The sequence below is a fragment of the Wolffia australiana genome, chromosome 3 (assembly GCF_029677425.1).
Source record: "Wolffia australiana isolate 7733 chromosome 3, ASM2967742v1".
Classification (NCBI taxonomy): Eukaryota; Viridiplantae; Streptophyta; class Magnoliopsida; order Alismatales; family Araceae; genus Wolffia; species Wolffia australiana.
Window position 1 is genome coordinate 21,624,353 of NC_135837.1, and position 12,480 is coordinate 21,636,832.

General features: G+C 39.0%; 1 protein-coding gene across 1 annotated transcript; it reads right to left on the reverse strand.

Annotated features, from left to right (window-relative positions):
• Positions 1-2,106: 2,106 nt before the first annotated feature.
• LOC144701291 (HECT-like ubiquitin-conjugating enzyme (E2)-binding protein) lies at positions 2,107-10,337 on the reverse strand. Its single transcript, XM_078573072.1, has 5 exons — positions 9,852-10,337; positions 9,457-9,532; positions 3,680-4,366; positions 2,978-3,235; positions 2,107-2,489 (listed from the first exon to the last, which is right to left on the reverse strand). Exons 1-5 carry the CDS (start codon positions 10,264-10,266, stop codon positions 2,348-2,350), a joined length of 1,578 nt encoding a protein of 525 aa, XP_078429198.1. The 5' UTR covers positions 10,267-10,337; the 3' UTR covers positions 2,107-2,347.
• Positions 10,338-12,480: the final 2,143 nt, after the last annotated feature.

Sequence of the window (12,480 nt, forward strand, 5' to 3'; positions counted from 1 at the left end):
GAGTAGTTCAAGGTGTATGGAAATCATGTCGAACCATTCTTGACATAAGCATAATCATATTGGACTATCTGACACATTGGAACAGCTCATAGGGCTTATTATCTGTTGTGAGGGAAGGTGACATCATTGACAAGGTTTTTACTAATTTCATGATGGAAGAAAAGTTGAGCAAGAGGTTAAAGTATGTGTGGGATTTTTTGAGATACTTTTATTGTATAATGGGGTGATCACCTAAGTCTATTGATCACGCTAGTAATAAATGGAATTCAGCCATTCGACGACATATTTTTTCCTCATTCCAGGTCTACACAAGAACATCAACACTGTGGAAATAAATATCCAGGGAATATTTCCTCACTAGTTAGGCACTTTCAGGAAGATGATCATGGCCCTTTATTGCATGGTGATGCATCACAAACTGAACAGTATGTGAACCTCTTTTGGGAAAATGAACCCATCAATGCAAAAACAATAATGGACCCCTTTCATAAGGGGTTAATGCTCCATGATAGGATGTAAGAGGAAGCATTTACATTTGTCCAAGGTCTCTTGGCCTATGACTCTTTAGTGCTTGTTATGATTGATCCATATCAGAGTGAAAATTCCCAATCAAAAAGCATTTTATTACTGGATGTAGAGCACCATGAAGAATGTCCCTGTCCCTCGATTACTGCCATGTCAAATATGGAGGATTTCAATGCATATCTGGCAGAAATGTATGCTAGACAAAGTTTCCATGCCCCAACATTTTTATGCCATAAAAATAGTTAAATAGTTATCTTAGTTGTAGCCATTACAATAAAACTATTGTATGTATGTGCAATGAGTACTTTAGCAGATTGATTTGCTCTTATTAGGGATAAATATCATCATCATATAAGAGAGCAAACATATATGTTATTAATATAGAATCGTTTGTCACAGTGAAGTGAAGGTTCCATGGAAACAATAGGCAGTGATACAATGTTGTTGCCATTGACTCAATTGGCAAAGATGGAATTGTGGAATCATCCTGGCGTTTCAATAAAATTCAGCATATGCTTTTAATATAATTTATTTTCATAGACATTCATTTAATTCAACTTCACTCATTTTTACTATGTAGGTTATGACCAAGTCAATGCAATATGAACACTATCATAGTGATCTTAGAATACTTGACATCAAATAACAAAGGGATTCTAGTTTACTTATTTTGAAACATTATCATATAATACTATAATAAACTATATTCATACAGCAAGATTAAACCTTTTGACACTTTATATTCCATTTTAAGTTAAAAAGTTACGCAATGTATGGGTTCCCATGTAGAGCCAATGTTTCTCAGGTGTTTATACATTAAATAGACTGTCTTAGTCTTGTGTAACAAGTATTGACTTAAAGTCTGGAAAGGGAGGGGGGATGATGAAATAAAATATATTAAAGTCAAGATTAAAACCTCTAAGATGGTTGGACCAAGTTCCTAATCCAATCCCAAATAGGTATAGATGTGTGGAAGAGAGATGGAGGGGAGAAATAGAGAGAGGGTGAGAGTGATTATAGTGCAGGAACCCAGACAATTTATTTTGTCCGTGTACGGACGAAATTTGGGACAAAAATTTGTACCGGAGATCTTGGACAATGGACGAACAAGTCTGGATGAAAAACCACCGGATTCACATCCAATGGTTGAGATGTAGCCATGTGGCCTCGCTATGATAATTTACATCAAAGTCCCTGTATTTTTACGCATGTGCAAACAGACGCCTCTCAGAAATAATTGTACTTATGTCCCGCCGTATTCTCTCTCCTCCGTATATCCCTAAAAAACTTAGAAAGATCTATATTAATATACTAAAAATATAAAACAAGTTTTTTTTGTCCAGGACGAGGGACTGGATGGTTTTCTCCTCGGACGGGATAAAAATTCGTCCCGGGAGGACTGGACGGGGCGGTTTTCGAACCATTGGAAGAAAATTCATCCCGTCCATCGTCCCTGCACTGAATACGGATGTCTGACGAGACGAAATTCGTCCCGTCCCGTCCATCGCCCATGTCCGGGACGATCCGGAACTATAAGAGCGATTGAGAGAGAGAGAGATAGAGAAAGAAGAGACAGAGAGAGAGAGTACTAAGGGAGATATAATAAGACATGGAAGAGAGAGATAGATGTGGAGTTGAGTCCCAGCATCATAAAGGATGTGTCATCCAAATACATCATTTGTCCCCGAGCCTGGGGCGCCACCCGACAGCCAGTCTGCCGCAGCCGCGCAGACATCATCAGTCGCTGCGTCATCGTCATCCGTCAACTGAGTAATCCTGCTGGCCCAGGAGAGGATGACATCATTCTCTGACAACCCTAGCTTCACCTCTCCAAATAGGATAATGACATCCCCTGGAAGATAGAACATGAACTGGGCAGACGAATGTGAGATAACTTAAGTGACTCAATCAATTCATTTGCTTGCCGGTTCAACAAGAACACCTCATCCGAATGTTCAAATGCCCTGCATAATCAGGCAAAACAAGCTCCAACAATAACGGAATTGACTTATAAGTAGAAAATCGATCCAACAAAAACTTTCAAATGACCTAAGCAGCATAAAGTGTTGATGGACGATGATGAATTCGCTGCCGTCATCATCATCCCTCAACTTTTCACTGTCATCTTCATCCATGTTTGGCTCGGTTGAATGAAGATGACAATGACAATAATGACAACATAATTTAATGAGCTATCGTAGCCTGTAAGCTGATGAATGGTGGCTTTTGAAAACCTATTGATGAGGATGTTGATATCTTATCATCAACTCTGGGAGACCAAAAATGATGATTACAATTAATCATCAACTGATGGATGATGGTGACCATGAGTATTCATCATCATCATCATCATCATTATCATCCACTGTCATCAAACTCTAGCAGAACAACAACAACTGGTGCAAAATAGATAGAATTTTCTTTATCTAGAAAAAGACGAGATCACACTGACCTCGAGAAGGTCCCAATCTCAGAAAAATTATCAGAGAAAAGGACTTTAACAACAGGTTGAAGGCCGACGTTTGAATGACATCCAGAGTAATCGCTTTCAAAGCAGTCTCCACTGGAACACCATACTTTAGAATTCAAAAGAACTATCTGTAGCAGTGGGGCCCGCGTGTTCAGATCTTTCACAACTGTATGGAAGGAGAGTTCATCCGCTGCATTATCCACAATTAGTCTTGCAAAGATCCGATCTACTGTGTAGTCTCTGTTCATCATAGAATCCGGACACACCTCAGTTTCCCATAATGAGAGGAAAGAACATCAAAAAATTCTGACGAAATGCGTGACTAATAGCCGTAAAACATTAATTTGAAAATAATCACTTAAGGCTTCTTATGAGAAATATTATTCAAATGAAATAATTGGTAAAACAAAATCTTGTTAACATTACCAAAACACTTTTCTTAAAAAAAAAGATGTCTAGCATTAATGTAAAAACGAATGGTTGGCTCTACATAAGGGTTGCCCTCCTTGCAGATGGGTCATCATCATTATCATCATTCGTCATCATCGTCGTGACACAAACTTGGTTGACAACGATGATGATTTTCAGAGGACAATGATGAGGAGTTCATCCTGGGACAGCAAAACCTAGCTCCACAATCAGACGAGATCGAAATCAAATGTAATAATGATAGACTCCTTTTACCTGAAGACATTGTCCGAAGCGCAATTATCCCTGCTAGTAGAAATATAGCACTTGAATAACCGAATCCCGCCATCAACTGGAAAATCCGCCTCGTTCATTACCGGTAAACATCCAAGCATTGACGAACAGTCTCTGCATGAAAATTCATTCCACCTCACATCCTCCATGAGATTGGCTGAATTAACCAAAAAACCACTCCCTAGGACCACATTATGCAACCAGCCAAGACCCGCTTGGCTTGATACTGCTCCAAGTGTCCGCTTTGTTTTATTTATCCTCAATTCTGCACAACAACTGATTGACTCTTCTAAGAGGACTTCATCCGAGCAAGCAGGATGGAAAATATCAGACTTGTTGATCGTCTTCTTCTCTGCAGCGATACCAGAAACTGTGTCGTTCATATTGTGATTAAAATGACTGGATCCATAAGTTTTGGGATCGGTTTCATTCATGTTGCTGTGACCAGAATCTAGTAGAGGCTGAGGAGAAAATTCGTATCCTTCAAGATCGTCGATGGAAATGGTGACTGACGGGACATCCAACAGACATGTGGACTCAGCGCAGCTGTAGGTCTCAATATATGCACGCACTAATTTTTCGCTGATACCCCCAAATGAGCAGCAACCTCCCCCAAACCAATTGTCCGCCACATCACGCCAATCAGCTGATGGCAATGCCACAAACTTCCTGAAAGGAACTTTATGAAACTAGAGAAAAAAGGAACAATGATCAAATTATGGATCACACAGATGCAACAAGTGTTAAGTTTTGAGAATCCAGATAAGGAAAGAAGTCCTGTTGTCACAACAAATACTTACGCAAATGACCTTAATGGAACATAAAAGATCAAGCTTCCCCAGTTGTCTAACAGTAAGCACCAAATTATCAAAAAGAGCCAACAATTTAGCCATTCAGGCGCTCATGGTTTGAGTTCTTCGGCATCAGTTGACCACTATTCTCCTATTTGAGATTAGCCTGTGAGCTTCAATTAGAAGATAGGGTCTATACAAGAGGAAAAGAAATAGGAGGGAAACCACTAGTCTACATTTTTTTTAAGAAAAACCACTAGTCTAAAATAACAGTAAAATGCTGTAAGCATATTCATATTTCACATCATCTGCTAACCTCTTAACTAGGGATCGCCCGTCCTGATACCAACATCGGATTACGGTATCGGGACAGATGCTGTACTAGATACTGGAAATCAAATTTTCAGTATCCGTTTTTTCCAGATATTGGTTGCTACAGTAGCGATATCCGATATCGGTATCCGTCTCGATGTCGTCATCCGCCTCCGTCTCTCGGGAAGGATGACAATATTGGATATTGGAGTTGGATATCGGATTTCGATATCCAACATAGAAGGGTAGTAAAGTATTATTCAATTGTGGTAGTCGTCATCGTTTAACGGTTTGGAGAGGAAATATGTGAGCCAGCGTTAAGGTGGAGAACTGAACCAAGAATTCTCGGGTAAGCAGAGAGCTTTCTAAGTTTAACATTAAACTCCAAATCCTGTAATCCCATATGGAAGAAAACAAAAAGTTTGAGTTGTATATATTAAATGAGGTAATAATATATTAAATATATATACTTATTAAATATATCACCTATTAAATGAGGTAATAATATAATAATTACTTTTTAAAAAATTTTAAAAATCATTTAATATATATATCCTACCTTATTTAATATATACAGCTCAAAATTTTGGTTTTCTTCCTTATGGGACAATAGGATTCAGAGTTTAATGTTAAACTCCGAATCCTGTTATCCCATATGGAAGAAAGCAAAAAGTTTGAGCCATACGTATTAAACGAGGTAGGATATATATCAAAAACACATGGTGTTGTTAACATAAATCATCTGAAATGATGATCAATACTGATTTTTTCTGTTGATACCGGATATCGATATCCCGGATACCGGTTCCGATATCCGGATATTGAAATCCGATATCCGTCTCGTCCTTACCCATTCAATATATCCGTCTCCGATATTCGTTTTCACCTATCGGATGGATATCGTTTGATATCCGATATCAGACACCGTCCCATTTATTTCCGGATATTGGATATCGAATGTCCGATACTGGATATCGGATGGACAATTCCTACTCTTAACGAGAGGACAGCTCTTTTTGACGGCAAAGCACCCTGTATGAGAAATGACCAAAATAGCCCTTAACGGGGTTTTAGGATCATATCAGCATCAAATTATTAAATAGAGACAACAATCTGGTCATTCGAGCATTCATGCTTTGAGTTCAAAGGCATATTTCTCCGATTTGTTGGATTCACGATAATCAATTGATGAAGTAAATTTTATGTATGATGCCGGAAAAGGACACGGGGAAAGCACTTGATAAAAGTCAAGGAAAAATATCTAGATCCAAACCGCACGAAGCAAGATCCACCAAGAAAAATTAACTTGAGAAAATAATACACATTACAGAAGATGATAATGAAGGAAAAACAAGAAACATCAACATATTTCAGCTATGTTCCTAAGTCAAGGCCCCTCTTCAGAAATATGTCGCCCAAGCCAAAGTACTCGTAATTTAGTTCTAGAGCGATTGGTGTGTATAACTCTGTATTGTCCGTGGTATTTTAATTGACAAGAGATATGCAAAAAAATTACAAGTATTGGTATTAGAGTACAAATGGCTGCCCTCAGTCACCTGACGATATAGCTCTTGGGGAGGAAGTACTTTTATCACAAAAATAAGTATTTCGGGAAAGATAAGCAATTGTATATACAAATATATATATATATATATATATTAACAAAAACATATCCAAGAAATTTTAGAAAGAGTGGCTGTCTAAAAGAGGTAACAAGAGATGGATTTATGTGGCTGTCTGTATTCATTATCTTTTAACATGCATCGATGACAATGAAAACATTTTTCATTGCATCTCAACTTGGTGTGGATTAGAGCCATGATATAACGACATGAAAAAAGATTACCTTCCTATAAAGAGAAACATATCCTCTTTAGCGGGTGTTGTAGGAATATGGAACAAAAACTAACTATTAGAATTTTAAGTCAATCCTCCACCTCATTTATGCTGTTAACAAACAGTAAAAGCATTTTAGGAAAACAGTGCAAGCCAAGCATCAACCATGAGAAAAGCTGATCCTCCAGTCACGTATTGTCTTTAATGAGTACTTCAGCCTGTCATGTATTTTCCTATCCAGCTTTATACTAACTCGGCTACAGAGTATATCAGCCTGCGATGCATTTCTTTCTTCTCGTCACATAACCCTGTGAGGTCCATATTATAGGGCCTTAAAGGGACTCTGCGTCAAAGTGACTCTTTATCAAAGTGACAAATGAGGCCCAAAGCAAAAGCCACTTTGACCAACTGTGGGTATTATCTGTGGTCGCTAGAGTTCTATTTCAGGGATACCTACAGCATTATCAGCAATCATTTGAACCACTCATTACTGCATGACTGAGGTAATTCCAAGCACCTCAATTGTCTGACACAAAGTACAGTGTGCAAGTCAACCTACGGACGATCACCCGACAAAATGATGATCAACCAAACTTCACAAACAGGCCCCTAAGGACCAATCCGCACATAAATCAGTCCCTTTCCCCTCCATAGACAGCTCGAGGAAACCATGCTGCCGTGACACCCTCCACCTTGTGAGCAAGCCTGTCTGTAGAAGCATCCCTCTCTCCAAATAGCACTTCAATTCAATGGAGCCATATTGCCCATAGCACCGCCATCACTCGTCCCCCCTCCTCCCTCTTTAGACTGCCTCTCCGGATGGTCTCCCATAAGGTGTCTGCCAATGTCATATCCAACAATGTTATCACTTGGGTGGCTCAGATCGTAGGGGTGAAAGGACACTCAAAAAAGAGATAGTTGCAATCATCATTGTCTCTTGAGCATAACATGCACACCACCAATGCTTCCGCGTACATCTTTTGCCAAAACACGCATGTCACGAGTCTTTTTCACAGTAGAAGCCACCCAAATATTTGTACCTTCAGTGGTATCTTTTGCCTCCATATAGCTCGACATGCCTATACAACCAGAATCTCTTAATTTTACAGCATTCAACCTGCTAAACTGGAGTCAGTATGATGAACTCATGCTGAAGGGTCATGGACGTAAGAATCATCTATTTCAAGTGAAGCAGTCAACTGACTCAAGAGAGGAGACGATAAGTATTTCATGCCTGAATTCTTGACCACACGACTGGTAATTGGTCCATGAAATTTATTATCTAAAATTGCACGCAGATATGGGGTTTATGTACATATGAGTTCTGCCATAAAGAATCATGATTGGCGAATCTATGAATTGGTGACCTGGACAACAACCGTATGTCAATGGGAGGAGGTAGTAATGGAGTATGTAAGTGAACATCAATATATCTGAAGGGAGTTGGACCATTATAAAGATGGATATTCATCATCTTCTAAAGATGAAGAATTGTAATAAATTGAAGGAAAAGATGAGATAGTGGACTGCAGAGAGAATTTCTGAGAATGTGGAGAAGAGACAGAAAAATTGGGGCAAAAATGAACTGATCTTTATTACTGAACAGATGCCCCTTTTATACAATTTTTCACAGAGAGAGAGAGAGGTTAATGCTTTTGTCCAACGGTCAAAAACTGACCGTTGGAAAAAGCTGCAGAAGAGATTCCTTTTTCAAAAAGGACTTCCAACAGCTATATTTATAGCTGTTGGAGGCTGGGCCTGATATAAATCAGGCCCAGCATATATTAGGTCCTTAATGGACCTAATATATTCCCTAAATGGGCCCCTCACTATTGGGCCCTTAATGGGCCCTTATTGGGCCTTTATTTAAATCCATTTAGGTTAGTTTTTCCATTAGATCCCTAGGATTAGTCTATTACACGTACATGGCCTCAGGCCCATAAGTTAGTAAAATTAGCCCTAACTGGGCCGTGATGATCTAACAAGAATATATGCTGTTGAAGTATACAATGAAGGACAGGCACTACAAATTCCTTTTGGGACTTAATGCTGACCACGCATGTCAAAAGAAGTCCAAGCCTGAATAGGGAAACCATCCCTGATTTGCAAAATATCATCCAAATCATATTGGAGGAAATAGAAGATTGTCCCTAGTAGATGGGTCTCCTAAGGGGACAGTTGATTCAGGCCTTATGGTCAGGCGTGATTTGGGCCGCCCAGCCAAAGCTTACATGGAGCTGAATTTGGTTTTTTTGGTCTTCTCGTCGGAACATGCAGGTGTACTCCTCGCCTTTGAGGCCATTGATCTGAAGCTCAAGAACGGTCCATGCTAAACTTCCCAAGAGCTATCAGATGCAGGAGGGGAACAAAACACACAGATAAAACAAGAGGAGGCATTCCATTCTGTAATTATTGCACATAGAGTGAACATACTAAAGAGAAGAATTGGCACCTGCAGAAAAAACTAAAGCCATGCAAGAGTAGCTGGACGCAGTGATATTTACGATTTGATCTCAGTGACGTGATCGATCTTTGCTTCTACATTGTCTTGATCGATTTGCCTTCTGTAGATGGAAGGGACTGCTACAACAGATACAAGTTTTATCAACAATTAACACTGTTTCCGGGTCAACTAATTCTCAAAGCCAACAGCAGCTTCTGAAAGGTACTGACTATACCGGGTCAACAAGCATGTACATGGCTAAGGATTGAATATCTATTTGGAAGAGCAGAATAATAAATTCTAGCTCCAAAAAATAAGTCCATTCATACGAATTTCTAAGCAATAGAATTAGGATTAAAGATGGATGCAATGGCTACCTTGATGGTTTACCCGTTAATTTTGTGCCGCAGGACTTGCAATAGAAATGCACATCTCCAGAAAGACTCTTTAAATCTGGCCCAAAAATTCGGAAACTTCAGACTCATAAAAAACATGAGATTCGTCAAATTTTATAACTGAAAGTAAGATCCTTAAATTAGAAAAGCGACAGCATGACATAAAATTTATTAGGTTAAAATGTTGGATCGACTGGTCGTGTTTCATCCGATGCATCAACAAAAATTAATCAGAGTCTAAGCTGATTTTAACCCATCATATACGTCAGTGTATGGTTTGATTTTATCATAGAAAAAACATTTATGATTTTTCGGCGGCTAGGTCACGAAAGGAAATATAAAACGATAAGATTTACAATCAAAATAAATTTGCACACCAGACTCAACGGAGAGAGGAGGGCAGCCAGGACGATCCACTCCTCGACTTGCTGAACCCTCGTCTAAAACGGAAAGGGAGTCTATGGACATCGGATGATCGGGAGGGAGAACCAGCGCAAGTTTGACTTCAATATGGTCCTTCATACAAAAAGCTTGAACAGAAGAACCAGGATCGATGAGAATCCTCGGAACTGAAACTCTAAGCACGACGTCTTCATCCCCTTCATCTTTCCACTTCACGACAAGTTGAGATTCCCTCAAGAACAGCGATGCCTCAAGGTTCAAACACGCGACGGATGGATCGACCTCGGGATTGAAAAGGAACAATCTCAGCGTGGGAATGTGTGCAAGAGCTTCCCAGGTGTAGCGCCATCGCTTGGAGCTCCGGCGCGCTGAGGAAGATACCGACGCCATTCTTCTTCTCCGACGAGCTCTCGATCCTCGAGCAAAATCTAGAGACCTCTCCCGCGGTTTGTATGAATTTAAACAAAATCAGACTATATATACTACCCTGATTATATGGGAAGGGCCCATTTGAGCCCATTAATAGCCCATTAAGGAACCCCACTGACCAAAGTAGTTCTAGGTTTTTAGCCTTCTAGGTAGGGTTTGGCTCTGGTGGTATAATGCAGGCATGCGGACAGGATGGTTTTTTCATTCCATGACGAAAAAACTGTCCCGTCTGCAAGGTTGGACGAAAACCGGGACAGAAATTCGTCCCGAGATGAACGGACAGGATAGTTTTCGTCCACTCGGACAAAAAACCATCCCATCCGCGTCCCTGTACTGATTCCAGATGTCGGACGGGATGATCTTCGTCCCGTCCCGTCCATCGTCCACGTCCCGGATGATCCGGAACTATATCTGGTGGACATCGGGGATTAGATCTGATCGTTTGAATGTTAGATCGGATAGAGCTTTCGGTCAGCCGAATTGAGATCCTCAATCGTCGAGGACTTAAATGATATGGGCCAATAATCATATTGTATGGCCATGCCCACTTCTATTTAAAAAGTCTGAATCAATTCAGATTGGATTGAGCATTGATTCTATTGGATCAGTCAAATGTTTGATGGGATCGAGCGTTCCGTTGACCAAAGTTGGTCCTCGATCATCAAGTACCAATGTTTGGATTTGTGTGCAATCCAAACTTTTTGATGGATTGACTAAAAAGATCTGATCCCCTGGTTGAATCGAATAACCCTGATCAATTGGATTCGGACAGTGCGGCTACACTAGTATTGGAACAAGCATCGATCGGATTTGATAGTTCAAATGTCGACTGGATCAAGCATTCCGTCGACGAAAACTGGTTGTCAATCATCAAGACCCAATATTTGATTCAGGTACCATCCAACCATTAGGTCAAATCAACTGATCCAATGATTGAATCGAATTAGCCGACCCAATTTGATTTGAACAGTCAGGTTGAAATAGGATAAGATTGAATAGGTCAAACTAGAAACTAAATTAATTTTTTATTTTGTATTTGGAAAAAAATAAATGGGAAACCTCTATGTTATATAGCTGTCTCTCACTCACTCTCTCCCTCTCTCTTGGTCTCTCTATCTCTCATCATCATCATCATCATCTCTCTCTCTATCTCTTTCTCTCTCTCTCTCACTCTCTCTCTCTCTCTCTCTCTCTCTCTCTCTCTCTCTCTCCTCCCTCCCTCCATCAGTCCTCTAGGTATCTCGCTCTCTAACACATAGTTTATCTCTCTCAATTTATATCTTTCAATCCTCGCCTTCTCTTTCCCTCTCGGTCTCCACATCTCGCGATGTATTGTGGTCATCAAGGCAATAAAACTTCCATGATTTAGTTCATTGAAATAAACATTTATTCATTATTATTCTCATGTTACATTTATAATGATGTCATACATACAATAATGACAAATGGTGGGTGTTATTTAGATAAAGAGTCACAGAAGTGATCCAGATGAATCCATTGATGATATTGTACCTAATCCTCAATATATATACATATATATCACAATTATGTTAAGTGGTCCATTAACCAGAGTCAACAAAGACATCTTTCTTATGGAAGGTTCAAACATGGGTTTCAAACATGTCTTAGCTCATACATACATAAAAAGTAGACAAAATAATTGAGTGGTCAAGATTGGATTGTCACACTCAGTGTAAGAGGAGATTGACTCGAGGAAGAAAATGCACTAAATCATTGACCAGGGTAGTAGGAATATTAGAGAAGATGTTCTCTAATAATTGATATTACACATTAGTTCAAACAAATGGCACATCAGGGTTTGATGGCTAGCCATATTCTAAGTGATAACTTGCAAATTAATATGATTAATTAATGAATTTTTACACTCTATTTATGTGTTTTAATGATTTTATTTGCATGTTATCATGTTAAAATAAAGATAAATCAGTTAATCTATCATTTTATTATTATTTCAGATTTTTTATCATTTTTTACATGGAATCTAACATCATTTCAGTGAAGAATTATTTCTTACAGAGCTTTAATTGCTTGGTTTAAGGTCAGTAAGTGATCTCATGATTTTTTAGAATTTTCCACTATTTTTAGATATTTTTCTGACCATTATTTAGCCAAGAAATGATTTTTTACATATTTAAATAACATATATATTATTTA

What these genes read in the sequence shown, in the direction of transcription:
- LOC144701291 (XM_078573072.1), bottom strand. Translation starts at nt 10,266, where the DNA reads ATGGCGTCGGTATCTTCCTCAGCGCGCCGGAGCTCCAAGCGATGGCGC. An exon ending in TCCTCTCTCCGTTGAGTCTG is followed by an intron (nt 9,533 to 9,851) that starts GTGTGCAAATTT and finishes TTTTTGGGCCAG; the next exon opens with ATTTAAAGAGTCTTTCTGGA. An exon ending in GAGATTGGGACCTTCTCGAG is followed by an intron (nt 2,490 to 2,977) that starts GTCAGTGTGATC and finishes CTGATTATGCAG; the next exon opens with GGCATTTGAACATTCGGATG.